The following is a 27,068-nucleotide window of genomic DNA, read 5'->3' on the forward strand; positions in this document are numbered from 1 at the left end:
ATTCCTATTAATTTTCATGTTGCAGATCCTCTCATGCTGCCCTTCACACGACATGCTCACGCTCAAACCGAATGGAAAATTAAATGTTACCCAACAATAACAGCAGAGGCCCTTTGTGGCACTGTGCAGCAGCTGTGTGAGGCAGAACAGACACATTGTGCAAACACACACACACACACACACACACACATACACACACACACATCCAAACATGATTCCATGCTTTAAACAGCTACATGTTACACATTCACCCCCTGGCTGTGTTTAGAGATAAAGATGTGGATGAAAGGAGGCCAGAGGAGCATATTTGTATTAGCTATTTCTGACCAATATGCAAATAAAATGTATTTCTTGCAGGAAATAGATTCAAACATCTTAAGAGACTTACTTAGTAGATTAACAACATGTTGGAGGTCAGAATTCCAGGTGTGTGTCATTAGAGCTCCTCACAAGCATTTGAATCTTCAGTTCAGTATCTCAGATACCCTTAAACCAGTCCCTATTTATGCTCCTCTAGGGTCTGGTTGTTCGGACTTTCAGCTTTCAACTATCTACTCCTATTTCCCTTTATCTATACATCGTGCTATCTTAGAGTCCGGGGCCTCATTCCCTGAATGTTTCTGTTTCTCACCTGGCAGTTTTTCCTATTATGCTCACTTCAGGTTCATATCAGTATGTAGTGTCTCTCCTGGGACATGTCTCCATGCTTTAATGTTCAAAATCTCATTCTTTTTCTCATACTGCCTGTGCTGCAGTGCCTCTTTTCACCCTCTGTCTAAAACCAGAGCCCAGTCTGCTCTGATTGGTTAGCTGGCCGTCTCTGTTGTGATTGGTCAACCACCTAGAGATGTCCCGCCCCATAGAAAATCACATACTGTACCATATGTTAGAGCGCTAGCCAATAGAAGCGTAAGTGTTACGTAGTGATGTCAGTTTGTTCAGGAAGTAAACAATGGAGTCCAGTGGAGGCGTTTCAAGCAGGGGGGGGGGGGTGTGGGAGAGAAACTCCCTCTGGAGGGAACACAGGGAATAAAAATAATTGTACAAATGAGTGTTTGCCTCTTTATTTGATATGTTAATCCACTATTTTTTTGTGTTAATCTACACTGAGAATATCGGTTATTCTGAATCCGATAACCATGTTTTCATTATCATCATCTTTACCAAATTAATTTGTATCTATAAACTGTGCATGCAGCGTTGCTTTAAACCCGCCTCTGTGTCTGTGTGTTTATCATGTTTATTTGAAAGCTGTGCCTGTGTAAACTGCAGCCGGTACACAGTGTGTTGGAGATCTGCCGGCTGAAGAACACTCACTGGACCAAAGGGCACATCGAGGCACAGGAGCAAACAGAAACCTCTTCATCGCTATTCCTGCATTGTAAGTCTTCCAAATCCATCAGCATTACTACATGCGCAAATCAGCATGAATATTCAGAATCACAATTCGTAGTCCCACAGTGGGGAAATGTACAAGGTTACAGCAAAAGTGGCCTAGCAGCTAAAAGAGGCAAGCAATGATTAAAAAGAAGAAAAGCAAACACTATTAATGAAGAAAAATAAAGACAAATAAGTGTGGCTAAAAAATGAGTAGCAGCAATAAAAAAAAAACATAACATTACATTTTTGAGACTTTATAAAAATGAACCGTTGGGACATTGATAATAATGTATGCTTGTACATAACTAATTTTACATAAACAAATATATTACTAATGATAATACATCATTGTATATACCGATAATCTATTATACCATTGTTCACATTTTTACTTTAGCTTTAGCTACTTTACCTTAAAAATGGAGCCACTGTCACAGAACCCAATTCCCCGGGATAAATATTACAAAGTATTCTGATTTACTGAATTCTGATTAGTGGTATTGTGTTATTCACAATGTAATAATGAATGGTAGATTATCTTAACAAGCTACAATTTATACTAAATCATCATTTATTTTTTGTCTTTATAACTTGTGTTGATATTTGGTACTATGTTTGTTCTCCAAAATGCAGTGGAGTAGAGGTAGAAAAGTGTGTGATGTGGAAATATACAAGTAAAGCACAAGTATTGTTTAACCTCTAAGAGTCTAAGTAATTACATTCAATATATTTTAGAATTGACAGGAATTATACAGATTATAATTAATTTCAATACATTTAAAAAATATGAGCATTTAAATAAAATCAAATAGATTTAAATGCTTAAAAATAAACTCTACCATGATTCATTTCTGTGAGTGTACTTCAAGCTTTGGTTGTATGTCTTCTTGCTTTCTTTCATATTTTTGAAAACTTGTGGCAGCAGACTCCCACAGGAGGAGCTGCAGAGTGTCTCTTTATGATGTTATTCATTGGATATTTTCTATCACTCGAACACAATTACACTGACATGCTCAGACTTACACCTGAAACTTGAGCGCAGACAGAAACTGTGAGGCACACCCAAAATCAGTCCGTCAACATATTTATTACTAACGGTTTCCTTTCAGTGACTTTTGTACATTACGTTTTGTAACTCATCAAAAACAGTGTATGGCCTAAAGGGTTTTATATTATTAAGTCAACAAAAGCTAAAATAAATGCATTTAATGTCTTTATTTACATGCTAGTTGTTGACTTTTTAGTAACAATATGTTCAACTCTGTTATATGCAACTGATAGATGAAATCTGATACAATCTTATCTGCGGGCGTGCGGTGCAGTGGGTTGTGCGTTGGTGTTCGGGTCAGGGTACAGGGTAGCACATTCAAACCCCACTGCAGTCAGCATGTCGTTGTGTCCCTGACACTTCACCCACGGCCACGCAGTCTGCATAATCGGCCTGTAGGGAGGGACGGCCCTGTTAGTATGTTGCACATTACATTCAGATGTTGTTGCACATAGTCACAGTGTGTGGCGCTCTTACTTTAAATAATATAGTTACTCTACAATAGTGTTGCCAGCCGTGTTTGCTTCTGGTTTTTTTCTACCCTGGAGCAAGGATAGGAACAAGAAATACCGTCCTACACAGTACAGCCACTGTACTAATTGAAGTGATGAACCCATTAATGCACACACTTAATCAAATCTGGTGCTTAAAATGTCCATTTGGCATAATGTTTACATTTACTTTTGGTATATTTTGATGCTAATACTTTTCCACTTTTACTTAAGCAACATTTTCATTGTAGGACTTTTACTTACTTACTTACTTACGTAACAGAGTATTCCTAGACTGTGGTATTTCTACAGTGACTTAAGTACAATATCTTAGTTCTTCTCCCTCTGATAATATTTATAATTGTATTTTTATCATCAGGACTGCAGTTGTTAAATCGAGCTGGCCCTTTAAAGGCACTGCATGCACGCTGCGTCATTGGCGCATGCGCAGTGAGGGGAAGCAGCAGCCCCTGTGAAAAACAACAACAATCACTACCGAGGGGCCAAGAAAAAGACATGGCTCCGTGAAACCGTCTGGCCCTAATCACAGTTCTTATACCAGCCAGACTGCTGCTGCTGTTTCTACTGGAACATTATATGTGGATGGTGCCGAGCCCATGAACTTGGCCAGTCAAAGCGGGGATGCAGGCGGAAGCCAGCTCCTCTTCGCCAACTTCAACCAGGACAACACGTAAGAAAAGGGCCGGGGAGAGTGAGGCAGGGCCGGGGAGAGAAGAGAGAGAGGAGCCGCTGGCCTGGTGCTGTCAAGCTAGCTGAAGTTAGCTTAGCTCACTGTTAGCTCCTCACGGGATGACAGGGCTCCATATGAAATAGTAATGTGTGCTTTCTCACATTAGAAATAACTACAAATACACAATGAGTTTCGCTAGCTGAGTTAACAGTAGTGGACGGTGGTTGCGTGTTATTCACGACACTAGCTTAGCCTTTAGCTAACAAAATGGCTAACTTTAGCCACTAAACACATGAAGTTAAGGTGTCATGTAGCTTCTTTAAAGGCTGTGGTGACTACTGTTATGATTAATTTACATCATACTACTCAATACTCAAGAAGTGGAAGAAGTACTCAGTTATTGTGCTTATGTAAAAGTAGAAGTGTAGTAAATACTCTGTTACGAGTAAAGTCCTGCAATCAAATTATTACTAAAGTAAAAGTACAAGAGTATTACCATCAAGTTCCCATTATGCCCATTTCTCAAAACTATTTTATGTTTTATTACGATAGTCATGTTTTATTGATGTGTTATTAAAGCTGGTATAGGTGAAACTAATTGTAATGACTTTATGTACTGCTAGCTAACCGTGTACATGTCTACGACAGGGTGGCAGGTCTCCATGTGAAATATAAATGTGTGGTTTCTCATATTATAAATAACAAAAATATGTTAAGCGAGCTAAGTGAACTGTGGTACGTGTTATTCACTAGCTAGCTTAGCTTTAATCTAACATGTAGCTGTGTGCTTAACTTTAGCCACAAAACGCATGCAGTCCAGGTGTCAGGTAACTTCTTTAGAGGCTGTGTTGACTATGATACAATATACAAAATATAATCACGGCTGAAGTCTTTGTGTGTTTTGGACGATGGGTTATTTTTAGCGCTGCGGCTATGAGACTGTTGGCAATGCTGTGAGAAACCAGGTCACTGTGTTTCTGGTAGACAACAGAGGTGGGGAAAGTACTCATATGTTGTACTTAAGTAAAAGTAGAAGTACCAGAGTGTAGGAATACTCTGTTCAGATTAAAAGTCCTGCAATCAAAATGTTTCCCAAGTAAAAGTACAAAAGTATTGGCATCTAAATAAAGTAAAATGTATAATTTTGCAGATTGGCTAATATGTTATATGTTGATTATAATTATTTATGTATTAACTGTATGTGTTTCTCAAAGCTGGTAAAGGTGCAGCTAGTTTTAATGACTTATACTGCAGGGTAGCTTGTGAATTTACTCCAGGTGGAACTAAAGTCTGATTTAACACTTATATTTCTCATCATTCATCCAAATCTGTAAATGTTTTAAATAAATGTAGTGGAGTAAACGTTTGATCTCTGAATTGTAGTCGGGTAGAAGTACAAAGTAGCAAAACGTAGAAAATCTCAAGTAAAGTATCTCAAATTGTACTTAAGTACAGTACTTGAGTAAAGCTACTTAGTTACTTTGCACCATTGGTAGACAGACTTCTGTAGCAAGATTTAAAGTTGACTTTGTCCTTTTAGTTGACTGACTGCTTCACACCGCAGAGCCCTGCTCTTTTATTGCAAAACAGCTCGAGTCGTGTGATCGCTGTCACAATCTGACCACGGATTCCTCTGCTCAGTGTCCACTTTGAAATAAGATCATAAGTGTGTATACAGTGTTTATGGGTTTAAGAGCTCACTAAGTCAATGATTGTTTAATGCTGCTGTTGTGTCCATTTCTGTTATTTGTGTAGGTCCTTAGCGGTTGGCACCAAATCAGGATACAAGTTTTTCTCCCTGTCCTCTGTGGATAAATTGGAGCAGATATATGAATGTCGTAAGTATTCGATTAAGCTATTTCTTTACTTTTAAAAAACACATTTGACTTATTTGACAACAGTGACAGAGGGGCGGGGAAACTTCCTGGGTTTTGTTTGCCTTTCATTCTTATTCTCAAGTTACAAGTTATGTTCTTAGTTAACAATGAACGCCATTGTGTTTGCTGTTGACCCTAAAGCAGGGGTGTCAATCTCAAGGCCCGGGGGCCAAATCCGGCCCGCGACTTCCTTTTATGTGGCCCCGCAAGAGCTTGCAAAGAATATAATACGTTTATTATACGGTTACATGCCACTTTACAGAAGCTGGTTGCCCATAAACTACATGTCCCACAATGCATCTCGTTTTGTGACATGCGCACCGAAGAGACTTGCAATTATTTGCCCTGGACTTCTGCTTTCAGACGTAGTTAGTTATTACCCCGATAATAATCCAATTCAGAGGCAATAATGTAATATAATACATTATTTTATATATATATTATATATGTATATTTATATAGTTACAACCGGCCCTTTGAGTGCAACCATAATGCTAATGTGGCCCGCGATGAAATTGAGTTTGACACCCCTGCCCTAAAGGCTTAACTCTGTTACTGCGGTTTATTCTGTGATTAGTTTTCCTTTCACTTTGTTCTTGAGCCATTGTTTCAGTTTCATTTATTGTCTCGTTAAGATACATTTGGTTCTATATAAATCTTTCTTTCTTTATGAATTAGATTTTACTTCTGCTCATATACAAAAGTACCAATACCAAAAGTACAGATTATGCAAAATAATATAAATGAAATAACTGAATTATAGCTGTAGCCATATTTGTATTTATAAAGAATCTGAATCTGCAAAGGTTCTTGTATCTTAAGTTTTCAAATGAATGCGATGTAGTCAAAAAGTGAATGCCTCTGAACTGTAGTGGACTAGAAGTAAAACATGACAAAACAAGTAACAAGTAGTACCTCAAAATTGTACTTAAATACTGTACTAGTGTTGTCACGATACCAACATTTTGGTTTCGATACCGATACCAAGTCAAGAATTGCGATTCCGATTCTTTTTCGATACTTTTCTTAAAAAAGGGGAAACACGGAATATCGGCTTTAAAATTAGGAATAACAGATGATTTTAGCAGTCAGAACAACTAAAGCAGCAGTGTCACTAAGAACAGAAATACCAAAGAGTCACATCTAATATAAATATATATAAAAGCATTTATTTTAATTGTGTAGCAGTGAGTTTAACATTTTGGCAGCACTGTTGAGCATTTTGAAAATGTATTGTCATGCCTCTGTGCTTAGTCTTTCTATCTTTATAGCCACTGGTGTAAAGTAACTAAGTTCATAAACTCAACAAGTACTACTTGGGTACAATTTTGAGATACTTGTACTTTATTTAAGTATTTCAATGTTTCTTTTGCTACTTTGTACTCCACTACAGTTCAGAGGTACATGGTGTACTTTTACTCCACTACATGTATTAATACCTTTAGTTACTTTACAGATGTGGATGAATGATGTGAAATATAATCAATACTTAAATCAGACTTTAGTTCCACCTGGAGTAAATCCTCCAGCTACCCTGCAGTCTACAAAGTACTTCAGACTAGCTGCACCTCCACCAGCTTTGAGAACACTTTCATGATCAATCATTATAAAACATATATATATATTATTCTGAAATGGACCAATCTGCACAATGACTACTTTTACTGTCGCTACTTTAATACTTTTAGTTGAGGAACATTTTGAATGCAGTACTTTTACTGTAACAGACTATTCCTACACTCTGGTGCTTCTACTTTTACTGTCGCTACTTTAACTATATTTTGATGATAATACTTTTGTACTTTTATTTGAGGAACATTTTGATTGTAGGATTGTTCCTACATTCTGGTACTTCTACTTTAACTCAAGTACAAGACCTGGGTACTTCTACTTTTACTCAAGTACAAGATATATACTTGTACCACCTCCGTTTATAGCCTATGAAAAAAACTAATAGAAAACGAAGGCTAAAGCTAACGTTAGCAGATAGTGATGCTAGTTTGCTAGTTAAGTTTGCTCAACGATAATATTGCGACAGAAACACTTTTCAGTGCACATCACGCTCTGCCGCTCCGACAGGAAGCTCTGCTCTGAACACCTGAACGGCCCGTTCAAAGACTTCTGGCGTCTTTTTTGTCAACAAGCCGAAGCGCAGCGGCAGTTGCACTCCCACTTGCAGCCATGCTTCTCGTTTTCTCACATGCTCTGGCAGCTAGCGAGTGGCCGCGTGCACGAGAGAGGGGAGGGACTTAGAGCGTGCTTGAGAGGGGCGGGACTGCAGGCACGACTGCAGTGCAGGGAGTGGAAGCAGAGCGCTGAACACACACGGCTCTTATTAAAACGGCGCTTTTTCACGGGAGTACTTTCCCCCCGTCATTCTTAAAGTACCGATACTAATGAAACGGAGGAATCGTACCGTTTTTAACGGCAGGGTATCGCGGTACCTTTCAAGTATCGGTACACCGTGCAACACTATACTGTACATGACTTGAGTAAATGTCCTTGGTTACTTTCCACCACTGGTCAGTGAGTACAAACTCCTTGTGTAGGAGAGACGATAGGATTTAAAGTATCACTATTGTGTTTTTCTTATTGCTTGGCCATACGTTTTAGTCGATGTGTTTAATGCATGGCGTCTATACACGATCACTGCACCATTACATCTTTGTGAGCCTCTCCGCTCACACAGGGTTCAAATATGGACGGAAAGAGCAGGTTCGTGTAACACAGGCGTTTATTAGCTCCAAACAAAAGTATCCACGAGTCTCCAACGTTGCCCGTGTGGCAACCTTCACAGGTCCTTTTGCCACCTTCCAGGATCCCGCCTACTGCAAAACAACCCAGAACCAGGTTACGACATGCTTTTATTCCGGCACTGATTACCTGATTCCGATCAGCTGTCTGGCCTCCGGCCGAGCCCCTGCCTTCACTCCAGCAGCCGGCGCCCTAACCACACCCCTAACCACATACCCCCACCGCCCGACTCAGGCCGGGATCCCGCCGGCCGCAAGCTGACTCTCCCACCACCCCCCCCCCCCCCCCTCCGCTGAGCGAGAGAGGAAATCAGCCACGACCATCCGGTTGCCCGGCCTGTGGATCACCTTGAAGTTGAAAGGCTGTAGGTGGAGCCACTGGAGCGGGGCATGGTCCGACCAGAGGGTGAAAGGGCGCCCCAGGAGGTAGTACCGCAGGGTGCCGACCGCCCACCGTATGGCGAGGCACTCCTTTTCCACCGTACTGTAGTTCACCTCCCTCTGGGCGAGCTTACGGCTAATGTACAGTACGGGGCGGTCGACCCCCTCTACTTGCTGGGACAAAACGGCCCCCACCCCACTGTTCGAGGCGTCGGTCTGCAACACAAAAGGGAGAGAGAAGTCAGGAGAATACAGAAGCGGCTTACCACAGAGGGCTTTTTTAACCCTCTCAAACGCCAGCTGACACCGCTCCGTCCACTGGACCGGATCTGAAGCACCCTTTCGGGTCAGGTCGGTCAGGGGACTGGTCAGCTCCGAAAAGGACGGATGAACCGCCTGTAGTAGCCGGCCAGCCCCATGAACCTCCTGACCTCTTTTTTCGTCTTGGGCGCCAGACAGGCTGAAATGGCGGTTGTTTTCTCTACCTGTGGCCGCACCTGCCCGCCGCCCAAGTGGTACCCCAGATACCGTACCTCCCTCCGTCCAACCGCACACTTCTTCGGGTTGGCCGTGAGCCCCGCCTGCCTCAGGGACTCGAGCACTGCCCCCACCTGCTGCATATGCTGCTCCCATGTCTCACTGTGAATGATGACATCATCCAAGTAAGCAGCAGCATATGCAGAGTGGGGACGCAGCACCCGGTCCATGAGCCGCTGGAAGGTGGCTGGAGCTCCGAACAACCCGAAAGGAAGTGTGATGAATTGGTATAAACCATACGGAGTGGAGAAGGCCGTTTTTTCCTTAGACTCTGGAGAAAGGGGAATCTGCCAATAGCCCTTGGTTAAATCCAGCGTCGTGTAAAAGCGAGCAGTGCCTAGCCGATCCAGGAGTTTGTCGACCCGGGGCATTGGATAAGCATCGAATTTGGACACCTCGTTCACCCTGCGGTAGTCCACACAGAACCGGATTGACCCATCGGACTTACGTACCAGCACGACAGGGCAACACCAGTCACTGGTGGACTCTTTTATCACTCCCATTTCTAGCAGCCTGAAGCTCAGCCTGAACAATTTTCCTCTTATGTTCAGGCAGCCGATAGGGCCGTGAACGAATGGCCACGCCCGGGGGCGTTTCTATGCGGTGGTGTATGAGAGAGGTGCGCCCTGGCAGCGGAGAGAACACGTCGGCAAACTGCCTTTGCAACGAAGCAACGTCTGCTCTCTGGCTCGGTGAGAGATTGTCGCCACAACAGACCGGGGCTAATTTGTTGCTTTTAATGACCTCTGGTCCCAACTCATCTCTCCCAATCACCGTGGTGGCCAGAGAAACAGACGCCACCTCCCTCCAAGCTTTCAGGAGGTTAAGGTGGTAAATCTGTGTTGCTCCCCCCCTAGTCCATATTGAATGTAGTTCATACAGCTCGCGTAGTGTGCTTGACATTAACTGTGTGCCCTGGTCAGTCAGGATCTCTTTCGGGATCCCGACTCGGGAGATAATGTGAAACAGTGCCTGCTCGACGCTCTTTGCAGAGATATTACGCAGCGGCACTGCTTCGGGATATCGCGTTGCATAATCCACTAGGACTAGTACAAAGCGATATCCCCGTGCACTCCGGTCTAATGGCCCGATGAGGTCCATACCAACTCTCTCAAAAGGCAGCTCAATCAATGGAAACGGGCGCTCTGGGGATGGCCGGCGGGTTAACCAGCTGACATTCACGGCAAGATCCACACCACCGCTTCACATCTGCGCGAATGCCCGGCCAATAAAATCGGGCCATTATCCGGTGTAGTGATTTGTCGTACCCTAGGTGACCTGACATGGGGTTATAATGAGCCGCCTGGAAAACCATTTCCCGACGGCTTTTTGGCACCAACAGCTGGGTATCTATCGCTGCGGTCTGTGTGTCCCGGCTTACACGATGCAGCCGGTCCCTAACCACCGCAAAGTGTGGGTGAGTGAGTGCTGCGTTTCTAACCGGCACCTTTTGATCATCCGGTTTGATTTGAATACTCGGTGCAAAGCAGGTAGTGTAGTCGGGCAGAGCAAGACAATAAGCACAGCTGTCTTCTATAATTCATGAATGTAGCTCAATGCCTTTACTGAACACACTGTACACAGTGTGCGCAAAGTGTTGACGCTGTGTTCAGGAGCAAACAAACGGTCTGTGATTCAGACTGATTTTATGTTTTTATCTTATCTATTGATGTGTGTTTTGTCTTTCTGTATGTGATATGGACCTTGAGTCTGGAACAAAGATTGGATAACAGCTGTTAGTAGCAGCAGAAGGCATTATTTATATATATATATTAAAGTTAAATTTGACAAGAGACAAAATGTTAATATATTAATAAATAGTAAGTAAACCTCTTGAGCAGATCTGTATATACTGCCCATATATGTGCAGTTATATTGAATATAAAATGCAATATTACATTAAAAATACAATTTCTTGAACACTTTATGTCAATATCTGAACAAATCCCAAATTGGGATCAATAAGGTAAATCTTATATCATCTTATATTTAATTATTTAGAGTTATTTGTCATATTGTCATTGTACCTGCTTTTTCAAATATTTGTATTTCTTGTGAATATGTTTTTTTCATTTTAAGATAGTTATTATTTTAGTTCTATACTCAATAATGTGTGTGTGTATATACTGTGTGTGTGTGTAGCGGACACGGAGGATGTGTGTATCGTGGAGCGTCTGTTCTCCAGCAGCCTGGTGGCCATCGTGAGCCTGAAGGCCCCGAGGAAGCTCAAAGTCTGTCACTTCAAGAAGGGAACGGAGATCTGCAACTACTCCTACTCCAACACTATACTGGCCGTCAAACTCAACAGACAGGTAGCTGAAGCGCTGACTGTCAGACATTCATTATTAGAGTGATATGTCTTAATGTCTCTCTGACGGTGAGGATGTTGCTGTTTCCTCTGCAGAGGCTGATAGTCTGTCTGGAGGAGTCACTTTACATTCACAACATCCGAGACATGAAAGTGCTGCACACTATCAGAGAAACCCCCCCCAACCCATCAGGTGAGTGTGGCCAGCAACATAGTGTACCAGTGATTCTCAAATGGGGGTACGCGGACCCCTAGGGGTACGTTGGGGTACTTCAGGGGGTTCATGAGATTTAAAAAACAAAACAAAAAAGTTAATTAAAAAAATACCATGCATGATTACAAAAATAATCTTGGTACAATAAGTTAAATAGAAAACACAATTTTATATAAAATATTATGTCAAATTGGTGTATTGTATTTTATAGTTTTGCATAATATATCATTTTGTTCATTGGTTTGTTAAACAGATATTACTTCAGTTGAAAAACTCCTTTGAAAAATCAGTTTAAATTGTTTTTCTTTATTCAAGCATAAAATGAAAATATCCTTAGTTTGTTGTAATGCATGCATGAAAGAGTTAATACATCACACACTGAGGGAACATCACTATATTGGAATTATTTGTATAGGCTTTTTCGATCAAACATTTTCGGGGTCGGTCAGGGGGTACTTGGCATGAGAAAATGTTTCAAAGGGGGTACATGACTGAAAAAAGTTTGAGAAGCAAGTGATGCAAATTATGACATCAAATTAGAGTAAAGGTGTGTATAACATAATATCATTTTAACATCTGTAAAAAAAGTTATATTAACTCATTTCAATTATTTAAAGACACAAAACGTCACATTTATTCATGCTTATTGCACAAATAAACACTTTTTCAACTACATTTATTTGAGTATATCTCAATGTCAGCGACTTCAGGTTATCAAATGCTGCCTGTTATTAAGTAACATTTGTGAGCTTAGGCTAGCTGCCCTTTATTGCCAATTTCCATATGAACTGTCCCCAAATAATACCGTCAACCGGTGTTGTGTGTGGTAATTACAAATCACACCCTAATGCTTGACTCGACTTTGTGTAGTTTTGTGTATATAATAAATGTCCATCAGTAAATATATCTAGGTATATCTACACAAAGAAATGAACCTTTTGGGAAATTGTGAATGGATTAACAATACTAAAAGATAAAAATCTCGATTCTTACATTTCGAGATGTTTCCACCGCCCCCTAGTATGTCGTATAAAATAGATTTGATTTTAGTTTTTCTTTTATCCCTAGTCTCCCTTATTTATTTGTGTTCCAAATGAACTCCATTGTTTTTTCTGAAGCCCTCGAGGCAGAAAAATGTCTCGGTTACTTTTCCTTACGCTGTCAGAACTGTTTAGATAATTGTCATCTCACTTTGTACTTGTGTCATTCTTCCAGTTTCACTTTTGTCATGTTCAGATAAACGTGGTTCTTTTTTAAAATCGTTCTTTCTTTGCTTATTGGTGTATGTGTGCTCATATGTCTGCAGGATTGTGCGCCCTCTCCATCAGCAATGATAACTGTTATCTGGCCTACCCAGGCAGCGCTACGATAGGAGAGGTCCAAGTGTTCGACACAGTCAACCTGGTAGGTGAACACCAACACAGGGAAGCTCTTTTCGAATAGAGAGGTGCAGTGATGACGTGTTTATGGAGGCCGACATGGAAGTAAACATCACAAGTGGTCCCTCGACAAAAAGCAAACACACGTTCTGATGCTTACACGCGTCTTTAAGCAGGATCGTCCAAAGCAACTTAATCAGGGAAGAACTGGGACAACAAAATATGCTTGCAACAAGGTTTATTTTGTAAAAACAACTAATAAATGTATTTAAGCTTTTTGTTACTTTTGTCCCGACTGACGGTGTCAAAAGTAACGAGTCGCAACTTCACTGCAAGCTCAAATGAGACCCAATTAATTTGACATTTATACAAAACAGCGCCTCGTTTTGACAGAACACACATGTGAGTTACAACAAAACGGTTTCTGTCTGTAACGTTTTCTCATAGAAATGACGGTCATCTGAAAACAGTTACTCCATACTACTACACTTCAATACTGTCGGCCTTACTTATGAAACTGTTTGGGGCCCGGGATGAAACCACGGTCTGATTAGTAGACACTTATGTACCTCCCCTGAGCCACAGTGGCTCCTACTTCCTTATTTCCTCCCTTGCATAACCGTTTCTTGCCGCCACGTAATCGTTATACGCACAGCTGAGGTTTCTGTTGCTCATTAAATAGCTTTTAAATGATCCGTGCTCACTGTTCTGACAGCTAGTGTTTCCTCATCAGTCAAAGCCAACACTCATTATGTACGAGTATCTTTCTGTCGCGCGTGTCTAACTAGTGTCTGTACGTGTTTCCCGCAGCGAGCGGCTAACATGATCCCAGCTCACGACAGCCCGTTGGCGGCGCTGGCTTTCGACGCCAGTGGAACCAAACTGGCCACCGCCTCGGAGAAGGTAACTCTAAAGGACACTGGTCTGCTAAGCAGTGTGTGTTTCCCGCCTGAGAGAGTAAACATCACCGCAGTTGCTTCGCCTCGCAGTGTAACTTTTGTCTTTCACTTCCTGTTCAGGGCACAGTCATCCGAGTCTTCTCAATCCCAGAGGGACAGAAGCTCTTTGAGTTTCGGAGAGGAGTCAAGAGGTAGATTATTCACTCATATCTGTTTATATGGAAACTCAACCGCGGCCGGTTTTCTTCCTACTTCTATTGGTCTCTTTGTTATCCACACTGGTTACTTTACACTTGGTTTTACAAACAACATTTTCACTGCCATCAAAACACTTTGCCGCCTCTTTGACAAATGCAGAGAGGCACACAATGAGGTCTTGTAATTATATATATTTTTTAAAGTATTCAATAGAAAAACAAGACTAACTAATCTGATGTATCATTTTATTTAAATTGTGGATTTTGTCTTTGTCTTAAGTTCAGTACAGCGACAGCCCTCGTCATTTTGTAACTGTGTGTGTGTTGTGTGAACTGTGTGTGTGTGTTCACGCTCTGTGTGTGTGTTTCTTCTCTCAGGTGTGTGAGCATCTGCTCGCTGGCGTTCAGCATGGAGGGCCTGTACCTGTCGGCCTCCAGCAACACAGAGACCGTCCACATCTTCAAACTAGAGACGCAGAAGGAGAAGTATGTGTACGTACCTTCCTGTCTTCCAAGTATTACTTCAGGTTTGAATAAAGTTCTCCTGATGCTTAAGGTTCCTCAGAGAAACAGAAGCTTCTCACGTTCTTTGAGTCTGCGCGTGTGCCAGTCACTTGAAGTCGGAGAAATGTAGATCTCTTTAAATTCAAATCTCACGTTCATAATGTGCGGTATCAAATATTCCCCCCCAAGCCCTCATAAAGCCAACATTACGTCTTTATTTAAACAAAATTGGCAAAACAGGCCGACATGTGTATAGTTATTATAATAGTTGTATTCTCTTGAATTTAATTTTGTATTATTATTGTTTTTTATTGTTTTTTTATTTAAGAATATGTTGGCGTAAAAGCAAAGGGGAAAGTCTGTGTTAAGAGTTACGGTGTATAAATATGTAACATGTATTTATTTGTCTTAAGTCTTTGGATGATCATTTAATTATATTTATTTCAGTATAAATACACATGCTTTCATTTTAAAATGTCCCACGTGTGTGTGTGCAGGCCAGCGGAGGAGCCCACCACATGGGGGGGGTACCTGGGGAAGGTGCTGATGGCGTCCACCACCTACCTGCCTTCTCAGGTGACGGAAATGTTCACACAGGGCCGAGCCTTCGCCACCGTACGCCTGCCCTTCTGCGGACACAAGAACATCTGCGCCTTAGCTGTGTGAGTAAAAACACGCACACACTCGATATGGTTTTACACATCCAGCACTACTTGCGGCGTAGTGTCGGCCCTGCTTTTAAAACCGGAAGCGAAAGTTGAATAAGAAGTAATATCGCCCAATAACAGTCTGCAGATATACATGTATGTAATTCAGTTGATGATCATAACCGTACGTCCACACGGTTCCGTTGCGTTGAAGCTTGCCGGTGGGCGTGTCTGGCGCGCGACCACCAACCAATCACATTAATCTCCCGCCCCGGACACTCAAGCACGCGGTTTGATTGGCTCGCGCTTGTACTGGCATATGATTTGATTGGCTGGCGCTTCCGTCGACGCTTGAAAAGTTGAACTGTTCTCAACTTTCGAAGCGAGCAACGGAGGCAAAGCGACGCGGCGGAACCACAATGCAGTTCGGCAAAGCTTGACGTCTCCCCATTCGAAGTGAATGGAAAGCGTCTCCGTTGAAGCACGCGACGGAACCGTGTGGACGTTACGTAAGAGATGCAGACTTTATAGTTTCGCTTCATTTAAGAAATATATATCACGTAACCTGCTGGAGACGTAGATTTAATTAATCCGCTTAGAAAGGCACATTTAATGAACTCGGTGGAGTCTTTAATGAAGTCCTTTGAAAAGAAAGTAATGCAGATTATTTTGTTTTGGAACTGATCCCTTCACAGTATTAACCGGTAACTAACAACCACATACCAGCCATGGTAGCTAGCATTATCACATGTCTGTCTGTTCTTGTTTCATTCAGGATTCAGAAGATTCCCCGGTTGCTGGTGGCTGCGGCCGACGGTTACCTGTATCTGTACAACCTGGATCCACAGGAGGGGGGGGAATGCACTCTCATGAAGCAGCACAGGTAACGCTCGCACTCAGTGAACAGATGTAAGGTAGCCTGAATCTGGAGCGTTTCACTCAGAGCTTCTGTAACTGACCCCCTCAGGTTAGACGGCAGCGCTGAGCCATCCAATGAGATCCTGGAGCAGTCGCACGACCGCCCTCTGGTGGCCCAGACCTACAGCGCCGCCGTCACTAAAGGTACGTGACACACCAGAAATACTTTGCTTCACACGTTTAGTGGATGTAATGTTATAGCTGCAGGGAATTCCGTTGTGTTTATTTCCAGAGGAATAATACTTATATAAATATAAGTAAGTCATTTCAGGAAGGAAATCACAAAAGAAAAATCACATTAACATTTTATTTTGTTACTATTTTCAAGTCAGGTTCAAACAGGCTTTAAGTAAAGGAATACTAAAATAGCAACTCTTTTTTAACAAAGTGCTCAAAAACCCTTAAAAATGAACCTGTTGTATTCATCAATTTATGTTTTTATAGTTCAGAATTAGAAATGATTCAGATTTCTCTTTTTTTAACTATGCACCTCTGACGCCTCCCTCTCCTTTTTTTTCTTACTTTGGCAAACCAAAAACTAAATATTTGATGCTTTTAAACTTTTTTTGTTTATGTCCGTCTGAATGTTATTACAAGACATGGCAGGAATAAGGAGGCAGGACCTTCTCGTTTTACAAGCACTTCCTGTACGAGCGTTTTTTTGTCCGAATCTCATAATGACTGTAAACGATCTGTACGGGGGAACGTCTCGAAAGGATGGGCCTGTTTTGTTATTTTGAGCCCTCAGTGTTGTCTGTCAGACGTGAACGTGTATCTGTCTGCAGCTCATGCTTCTTTATCAACCCTGCCAATGATAACAACATAGTTTTTAAGTCCTTAAAAGTACAAAGTTTAAGTATTTGACCTCTTGTTTCCTAGGTTACAGCGAGGAGCAGGGCGCCGTAGGGGGGGCGGGGCTTGAAGACGACCTGAACGACCTGCGCTTAGAGGAGGAGAACGAGCAGCCGCCGCTCATCCTGGAAACTGACTGACTGACTTAACGGACGGCTGTTCCCACCAATCAGAGGGCTCCTCTGGTGCTGCTATGAACATGTGACTGAGGGAGGGGGGGCGGGGTCAGAGACGGGGGTGTTTTTAAACGCTGTTCAAGAGCCCGTCTGTCAGTCTGTCTGCGTTTATCGTTCACAAACAATTTTTTCCTCCCTTCTGCCCTCCTTTAATCCTCGCTCCCTTTTCCCCTCAGTTCGCCTGCGCAGGCCAAACTGACGCTTTGCATGTACATGTGCCAACTGCGAAAAGAAAACATGCTCCAATGTGAAAATGACTAAATGTGAGTGTGTGTGTTTGTCTAAGAAAAGAACAGAACATGTAGCTGTGTCTCCACTGAAAGACACACAGACGCAAGCACTGTGTAAAATGAAAGTGATTGTGTAAGTGCCTCTCTGCCCCGCTGTCATGGTTTCTCTTTGCATCGGCTTAATAAAATGTATTTTCAGTTGTCGGATCTTAACGGAGGGTGTGTGTACTCTCTTTACTTTCCTCTCACACACACACGGTGTCCAGGATCGCTCCTCCGGCTCGACTTTACCCTCCAAAGAATCATTTCAGAAGCCTTCGGCATGAGGCAGAGGTGTTTGCGTTCGTTCAAGTGTGCGCTTGTGCTGACACTTCATGTGTGTGTGTGTGTGTGTGTGTGTGTGTGTGTGTGTGTGTGTGTGTGTGTGTGTGTGTGTGTGTGTGTGTGTGTGTGTGTGTGTGTGTGTGTGTGTGTGTGTGTGTGTGTGTGTGTGTGTGTGTGTGTGTGTGTGTGTGTGTGTGTGTGTGTGTGTGTGTGTGTGTGTGTGTGTGTGTGTGTGTGTGTGTGTGTGTGTGTGTGTGTGTGTGTGTGTGTGTGTGTGTGTGTGTGGGCGGGCGGGCATGTACACGAGCAAAACACTGAGTAATTAGCCCCATCCCCTGCTCACTTGTACCTCATCCAAACTGGCTCAGTGGATTCCCCGCCCACCCTGTCATCATGGCCTGCAGTCATTGGTTGATTTTAAATTGATATTAATGATCTTTTTCTTAAATCTGCATAACCGACGATGTATCATGCGTATAACATGCATGGTGTTGTTGACGTGGTACTTCGTCCGTACATCGGAGATATAAAGGCAGTCGGTATGCAGGAAGTGATCCTCTTCCTCCCCTCCACTGCATCTCTGTACATTAGACATGGCAGGACAGCACTGTACCTTAGTGTCAGGTTATGACCAGCGATCACGACTGAACTTGAGTATAATTTGACTGATCTGGAGCTCAGACTGAGCCTCATCATCTGATGCTGCATGATTCCCCCATAATCCTTTTGGTGTCTGAGGCCGCGAAGACCAGGATCAGCCGGGGGGTTGTCAGGCATTTTCTAATGATTTTGTACAAAATGTGAAACGTTCATCTGAAACTAAAATGAAAATAAATTCCATGTTGATGTATGAGACGGATGCCTTTTGTTTGTGTTGCTCTGTGGTAACCTATCCATATGTATTAAAGGGACAGCTCACCCACAAATATAAGAATATTGCATGTAACTGCCTTTTCCCCAAGACGGACTGAACATAGCACATGCATGCATTTTGAAGCAGAGATGCCAGAAGTAAAAAGCTAACGAATTAGATATTCATATCTGCACAGGGAGGAGGTACTCTTCCACCATTTCACACTGCCAATTGTTTCTACAGTAGCCCAGTAGGGACAAACCAATCTGGCTATAGAGATGACCTTAAAATATGTCAACGTTAACTAAAGTCTATTGAAGGTTATCTGACACCCTTATGACGGGAGGGGTGGTCAGAAGGTGTATAAATTAGTTACAATCTGCAAACTCACCACTAGATGGCACTATATCCTACACACTGGCCCTTTAAGAATTCTGATTACTGCTATCTTCTGTGAAATGATTGCAATGTACAGTACATACAGTGCATCCATGCATCTGTGTGAGTCACCCTGTAGAAGTTGGAGACGGTCTGAAAAGACGAGCCCTTCTTCTGTTTCTTGATTCCCGGAGCGGCCGCCTCCTCTTTGAAAAGCAGAGACGGCAAATGCATAGAGGGTTTCTGGATGAGACCGGTCTTTGTTCTTCTCCAGCCAGTGAGCCAGTGAGCGATGCTGTAGCCCACCTGTGAGAGACACAATGAATGGACCCATGCACACACAGCTAAACATCCTACTTTACATTCAGAGATAGCCATTGACAGAAACGGATGCAATAGGCCCCTTTTTTATACAGTGTTATTAGTACAACCCAGTACTCACAGTTCAAAGTGGGCCTCTTGTGCTTTCTTCCCCCCTTTGAGCTGGAGGAAGTTGTTGGACTTGCCCAGGTGGTTTTCATACAACGCTGCTTTGAAGGTGGCTTCTGTCGTCTTTGGAAACACACACTGCTCCTCTAGGATGGAGAAAATCCCCATGGGCTAGAGAGAGGGAGGTGGAAATAGAAAAGGTGTGGGGGGAAAGAAGATCCAAAACAACACTGTGAAAACACTGCACTACAAGTAATGCATAGAAACCGTAAATAAGGATAAGTATTTTTCCTAGGCCGATATTGACTTAAAAGTAGGCCTATTTAATAAGCAGTAAAACATTTCCCTGGAAGTTTTACTTTTTGGATGAATATAACGGGTGTATTAATTGATTTGTTTTGTTTTTTGTATTGAGAGCAAATACAATTCAATAATGTTTGTGTAAAATGCGTCTGAATTGACGTACAGATGATGTGATTTGGAGTAAAGCATAACAGATAGAGAGAGAGAGGTGGACTCTTTACACCCCCAGTGGATTTCACATCAGCTTGTTCCCCCTGGCTTTCTGTTTGAACTTCATGTTGCTGGAGTGCATTATGCCTCCAGTCAGCTTGTACACACTCATCTTCTCCTCAGCCGTGAAGCCCAGCACATCAAAGGCTTCCTGCTACGGACACACAAGCATACAGGGAGCAAAGTGAGAAGAGTGTATCCATGGTGCACAACAGAAACACAAAGAGAGGCAATAGCACCATCAACAGGCTCATTTGTATACTTTCTCATTTGTCATGAAGATGTTTGACAGGCGTAATCACATATTTAAAATCGAAGCAAATCATGAATAAGTCAGCTCAACCAGAAAAAAAATATGAATGTATAGTTTATGGTTGTAATATTTCTGTATAATACACAAATTGTCAATTCCATATGTACAGTATTAAGGATATCATGTAAATACTTTATTTGTATTGTCTGAAGAAGCCCTATTATCAAGCTTTGTTAGCTTATTGGGGTTTACACACCTCTCCATTATGATTGCATTTAACTCGTGAATAAATCAAATGAATGAATCACCAAATAAACACGTTGTCCTTTAAATCAGCATAGACTGGTTCTCATGCTCTGTAGATGATAGGACATGGAGATGGCGGAGAAACAAAGAGAGTAAGAGAGAATAATGACCGTAGATTTCCCTGCGCGCTGCTGATCCCAGGCCTGCTGATGTTTCTGTCAGCAGAACCAACGACACGGACAGCTGTCAGCTCTCCCCTGATGCCGCGTAATGACTCCAAATGTTGTTCTGCTCCCTGAACAAATCATCGTACAGCAGACTGATTGCTGAGCTACGGCCCCACTCCCTCTTTCCACAGCAAGAACAGTGTAATGACTTTTAGGCAACTCCTCTCGGGGGGGCTTTTTCCCAAATCATCACATACCACAACCTCTCTGCCATCTTGCTCCACTTTTAGTTTCACACTCTATAATCATGAACAATTTGCTCAACAGCTACCTTGCAGATGTGTAAGTTATATTATCCTATGTAGGCTACAGTATATGTTTTATATGTTCCCTCCGCTCCTCCGCTCCCTTCACTGGCTTCCGGTAACTGCTAGAATTCACTTCAGGACACTGGTACTTGCGTACCATGCTGCGAATGGATCTGGCCCTTCCTACATCCAGGACATGGTTAAACTGTACACCCCAGCGCGTGCACTCCGCTCTGCATCAACCAAACGACTCGCTGCACCCGCACTGCGAGGGGGACCCAAGTTCCCATCAGCAGAAACACGTGGGTTTGCTATCCTGGCTCCAAAATGGTGGAATGAGCTCCCCATTGACATCAGGACGGCAGATAGCTTACACACCTTCCGGCGCAGACTGAAAACTCATCTCTTTCGACTCCACCTCGAGCGATAGAACTATTAACAAAGAACTGCTAACAGAGCACTTATATACTAATAAAGGACTGGCTTATCTAAAGCCAGTTGAGTAGCACTTGAAACGATTGGCTCTTTGAAACCTGATGTTCTTATATGATTCTGTTTTCTTCAAGGTTGTGTCTTCCTGGTCGAATGCACTTATTGTAAGTCGCTTTGGATAAAAGCGTCAGCTAAATGCAATGTAATGTAATGTAATGTCTATATTTCTGTTGCTGCTTTTTTTGGAGCTTTTATAGAACATTGTAGTTTATCCAGAATATGTTGTATTGTGTGTTATTTGTGATCTATGTATTTTGTACTCTAGATGTGTTTATATTGTTTTATTTGATCATACTTTATTCCACCTTTTAAATATGTAATGCCTGAACACACTTCCTTTGATTATTAAGATCAAAATGAGATTAATAACAATATGTAATGTATTTAAGTCAAAAGGACTTCTGTGTACAGTAAGTCTTACCGAGGTCTTGACGGTGACTTGTCCCCGTCTTCAGGCTGAATCTCTCCAGGGATGAAAGCTTCCTTCTCGTCTTTGATCCAGAAGGAGCGCTTGATGTCGTATGGTTTATTCATAGCATCCAGGCGCTCCGTCTCATTGGGAACCAGGAGTGGCGGGGAGTCCACATCGTCCCCCAATCCCCATTATAAGGCATGATGCTGCTGCCACCAACACCAACCAAGAAACCAACTCACAAAAGTGTGTTGGAAGTAAAAGGAAGAAATTGGCCATCAGTTAAAGGTCACCTATTATGCTAAATCCACCTTTTCATGTCTCCTCTACATCAACATGTGTCCCCTCTTCTTCACGTCTCTTCTACATCAACATGTGTCCCCTCTTCTTCATGTCTCTTCTACATTAACATGTGTCCCCTCTTCTTCATGTCTCTTCTACATCAACATGTGTCCCCTCTTCTTCACGTCTCTTCTACATCAACATGTGTCCCCTCTTCTTCAAGTCTCTTCTACATCAACATGTGTCCCCTCTTCTTCACGTCTCTTCTACATCAACATGTGTCCCCTCTTCTTCACGTCTCTTCTACATCAACATATGTCCCCTCTTCTTCACGTCTCCTCTACATCAACATGTGTCCCCTCTTCTTCATGTCTCTTCTACATCAACATGTGTCCCCTCTTCTTCATGTCTCTTCTACATCAACATGTGTCCCCTCTTCTTCATGTCTCTTCTACATCAACATGTGTCCCCTCTTCTTCATGTCTCTTCTACATCAACATGTGTCCCCTCTTCTTCATGTCTCTTCTACATCAACATGTGTCCCCTCTTCTTCATGTCTCTTCTACATCAACACGTGTCCCCTTTTCTTCATGTCTCTTCTACATCAACATGTGTCCCCTCTTCTTCATGTCTCTTCTACATCAACATGTGTCCCCTCTTCTTCATGTCTCTTCTACATCAACACGTGTCCCCTCTTCTTCATGTCTCTTCTACATCAACATGTGTCCCCTCTTCTTCATGTCTCTTCTACATCAACATGTGTCCCCTCTTCTTCATGTCTCTTCTACATCAACATGTGTCCCCTCTTCTTCATGTCTCTTCTACATCAACATGTGTCCCCTCTTCTTCAAGTCTCTTCTACATCAACATGTGTCCCCTCTTCTTCACGTCTCTTCTACATCAACATATGTCCCCTCTTCTTCATGTCTCTTCTACATCAACATGTGTCCCCTCTTCTTCATGTCTCTTCTACATCAACATGTGTCCCCTCTTCTTCATGTCTCTTCTACATCAACATGTGTCCCCTCTTCTTCATGTCTCTTCTACATCAACATGTGTCCCCTCTTCTTCATGTCTCTTCTACATCAACATGTGTCCCCTCTTCTTCATGTCTCTTCTACATCAACATGTGTCCCCTCTTCTTCACGTCTCTTCTACATCAACATATGTCCCCTCTTCTTCATGTCTCTTCTACATCAACATGTGTCCCCTCTTCTTCATGTCTCTTCTACATCAACACGTGTCCCCTCTGTGGAAAGAGATTCTCTCTTTTTTTGTCCTGATCCATTTCTATAAAAACCTGTCTGAAAATGAGCTGATCAGATTTTGGCCGCTTTATGATGTCATAACGATGTGTTGTCTTGTGTAACCATTAGCCAATCAGCAACCAAGGTAACCCCCCCCCCCCCTTATCACCTGAATCTCCTCCTAGAGCACCATTGAGTTCTTTGTACCCAAATGTCTCTCAGAGGGGCGTGGGGAGGGGCGTGGGGAGGGGCTCCTTATTTTCATCTAAAGCAACAGACAGAGAATCAGCACTTTGGAAACAGGGCTGAAACAGAGGGGATTATGGGTAATGCTGCAATGACCTGTTTGGTGTGTCAGCCAATCAGAGACAGGCTCTGTATATATATCTGAGACCTGTGATATATTGATGAAAAACAGTATAATAGGGGACCGTTAAACAGTGCTTGTCTCACAAATGCAGAGGTACAATCAGGAGGAATACAGGTGTTTAAGATCAATCTCTTTTATATCCGCCCTTCATCTTCTTAATATGGTCACATCTCTAAAACCAGACCGAGGTCTCATCCCTCCGATCTGCCAGGGAATGTCAGATTTGGGAATTCTTCAATCTGCCTCCGTCCATTTAGGGTTTCCCTGGAAAGCCATCACTCAGACTTGGACCATCTTCTCCACCTCCCACATCTGCTCTGTGCGCCAGTTAAGAATTTGGATGAGTAAGGCATCTCATATTCAAATCATACATGCAGATACTAAGACGGCCATTTTGTCATCTTTTTTGTTGCTTCTCCACAGGTTTCTTCCTCCTCTTTCTCTGCAGGCTGCCCAATTTCAAACCATGTTAAATTGAAACAGTTTCTCAAAGAGTAGAAACACATTTCAGATTTTGTTTAGAGGCCAAATTTGCCCACATTTTTGTAACATAACCAAAAAATAACCCTGTGTCCACCAAAGCTCGTTGAATCATTGTATCCTGATCATATACAGAATGTAGCCTCAATTTGACGGTTCTCAAAACTGTGGCAGATGTTGGTTCCCTAAAGGGGGCACAGAGAAACAGACTGACGCACACTTAGGAGCGTTCATTGTCGAGTCCACATTTTTCAGCTTTAAAAAGAAGCAGCCACCTGAAGCAATACAGGGCTTTTAAGGAATCTATGGTCACGCCTAGAGAATATTCTTATAATATCTAAACTGTCTTTTACTGTTCATCTTTATCTTCTTTCTCTTTTTCATGCAGCCAAATGAAATTGCCCTATGGTCTCTTGTCCCTGTTTTGTCTTTTTTTTATACGTAAATCACTTTGGGAGAACAAAAGAAAAGGTCATGTAATCGAATCACTTCAAAGCACACCTCATTGAACAAGCTGCTGGATAGCTCAGTGGTTGGAGCAGACAGTTCATATCCAGATCACTATTTAAAAGAAAATTGTCTGTCCAAACAATATAATAACACAAATAAAAAGTTCCATAAAGAATATTCACTAAAAGTATTTAAAAAACTTGAAGCAAAAGCCTTTATACATTAAACAGATGTTATTACTGTAGAAAAAACACGTGTTAGGAGATGTGTGCAATTTTGCGATTTTGGTAGAACTTGACTTATTGAAGTGAATACACACACACACACACTATATCTCAGACAAGCACATTCATACTAACAGCTGCACTGCACATGACCATTTCGGAGGGATAAGCTAATTTGTGTGTGTGTGTGTACGTGTCTGTTTTTGGCAATATGACCACTTGTGGAGCGTTGAGACCCCTATGGTTGAGACATACATGATGCAAACACATGAACTGATGTAATAAAAAAAAAGTGGGAAGAAGAAACTGAAACATGATTCAAAGAGGAAGACTGAAAGGTATTGAAATCATTCATTCCACCTGTGTGCGTGTTTGTCTAGCCTCTGGAAGTGTGTAGTGTCCCGCCAGACTTTTCACAGCTTATATGGATTTACTGTGTCCTGTAAACAGGCTGGTGAGAGGGTCCATTGTTCCAGCAGCTAATACTGCAGCCGTGCAGCTAACCCCAGGGCCGCTAAAGAGCCAAATCCCTCCAGCCATTATCCCCCAACACCCAACTCTCCCACAACCTTTAACCGGTCGCTTTACAATCCTGACTAACGTTTTCTATAAGTACAAGTATAGGTATATATTGTATGATTTTTGATAAAGAAAGGCATTTAGGTTAACTGGATTTGATGTATGTTTGAGGTTTCCACATCACTACTTGCTGGTTCTCTTTGTTAAGAAATACAATGCTAATATATTACATACTTATCATTATGGAGTAGTTAAACAATCGTAGACTCTGAATATTTATAAGAACATGGAAATCAGATGTGTGGGATGGTGAATGTGGGCAACAATGAGAAAAATAATCTCTTTTACACGGTGCCATTTAAATGTATGAATTGTTGTTATTGGAGAAAAAAAGAATAACCATAGAAGGATGCATAACATCTGAGACATTTCTTATGAAATCGTATGAAATACTTACATTTTTATGTATTGATGCTACAAAAGCTTGAATGGAGACTGGTATATACACACATCTTTAAAAGTACTTAATTTTGGGAGTAAATATCCATGTGCTGGTGGTATTAAAGAGGCTATTGTCAGACTGGGAGTAACCAGAAAAAAAGATGTAGGCTAAAGTACGTCAAAGAACCAAAATATATTCAATTATTGCTTTCCCATTTTAAACTACTTTATTTCTTAATTAAACATTATCTTTGAAATCTATCTTTATAATCATAAAAATACAGTGACAATTAACATAAATAGGCTTTGTCACGGGTATTTTTTCTTTTACTAGTGTGGAATACAGTACTTTAAAATTAAGCAGAACTGAAGGCTTCAATGTAAGAAATTGAGAATCTGATTTATACGGGCACGCCCACGCTTCCCGGACGCGCGCCCGTCACGTTATACCCGTTAAGGACATGACGTCAGTACGTGCTTGAGCCTGCCCGAAAATGCTCTCCCGTGTTGTTGGATTTCGAAAGAGCACAGGACTTTGCGATGAAATAATACATTTTTACCCGTGTGGGAAACAAAAACAAACCGCATGTTTTTAAACGTAAGTGTTTCGCGTTCCCATTGAGTGGAGAAACGGTGTTTTTGGAGGGGACTCCAACGGGGAAGTTTGAGTGATCGTTTTTTCCCGGAGTGATGTCGAATCCTGGGACTCGGAGGAACGGGTCCAGCATCAAAATTCGACTGACAGGTAAAAAAAAACGACACCGAAAGAAAGAAAGCCCTTACGGTGCATGTTTTAACTGGAGCTAAAATGTTTCTCCATACAAACCACTGTTTCAAAGTGTTGTTATTAGCAAACCTAACAGTGTCTCTTTGAGGCTCTCGGCTCTGCTGTTTGCCCAAACATCCGGTTTTTGTGTAGCTAACAGCCCATAGATGTATAAAGAGAACTGGATACAGCGTCGGAGGCGGGACCCCGTTCATTTCTATGAGAGATGCTCAGTGGCGCATAAAGCTCAAAACGGCCTGAGCAAAAGTACCCGTATGTGGGCCCATAGAGCATGCGCAGTTCGGTTTCCCCTTTAGCCCCGCCCCCGATCTCCCGCTCTCGGTTGAATCAAATGAATGGAGAGATAAAATAACTCTGGATTCAGCTTTTAACTTCATTTTTACAACTTTAAGACCACAGTTATTTAAATAA

At 42.2% G+C, this 27,068-nt stretch overlaps 2 protein-coding genes across 4 annotated transcripts in view; both read left to right on the forward strand.

Moving 5' to 3' along the window:
- Positions 1-1,294: 1,294 nt before the first annotated feature.
- wipi2 (WD repeat domain, phosphoinositide interacting 2) lies at positions 1,295-17,695 on the forward strand. Of its 2 annotated transcripts, none has more exons than XM_034089523.1 (13): positions 1,295-1,381; positions 3,299-3,610; positions 5,366-5,448; positions 11,301-11,470; positions 11,563-11,659; positions 12,987-13,084; positions 13,870-13,962; positions 14,079-14,149; positions 14,534-14,647; positions 15,157-15,321; positions 16,082-16,189; positions 16,274-16,368; positions 17,104-17,695. In XM_034089523.1, the coding sequence occupies exons 2-13, from the start codon at positions 3,537-3,539 to the stop codon at positions 17,214-17,216; spliced, it is 1,281 nt and encodes a 426-aa protein (XP_033945414.1). In that variant the 5' UTR covers positions 1,295-1,381; positions 3,299-3,536; the 3' UTR covers positions 17,217-17,695. The 2 variants fall into 2 exon arrangements, with proteins under 2 accessions (XP_033945414.1, XP_033945415.1); XM_034089524.1 differs by having other exon boundaries at positions 14,534-14,641.
- Positions 17,696-26,337: 8,642 nt separating this feature from the next.
- The window catches only part of smurf1 (SMAD specific E3 ubiquitin protein ligase 1), a 28,364-nt gene continuing 27,633 nt past the window's right edge, over positions 26,338-27,068 (forward strand). For both annotated transcript variants that reach the window (XM_034088985.2, XM_034088986.2), the window contains exon 1: positions 26,338-26,615. In XM_034088985.2, the coding sequence (XP_033944876.1) occupies positions 26,561-26,615 (55 nt within the window). In that variant the 5' untranslated portion in view covers positions 26,338-26,560. The remainder of the gene's footprint in view (positions 26,616-27,068) is intronic.

The sequence above is a fragment of the Pseudochaenichthys georgianus genome, chromosome 8, assembly GCF_902827115.2.
Source record: "Pseudochaenichthys georgianus chromosome 8, fPseGeo1.2, whole genome shotgun sequence".
Classification (NCBI taxonomy): Eukaryota; Metazoa; Chordata; class Actinopteri; order Perciformes; family Channichthyidae; genus Pseudochaenichthys; species Pseudochaenichthys georgianus.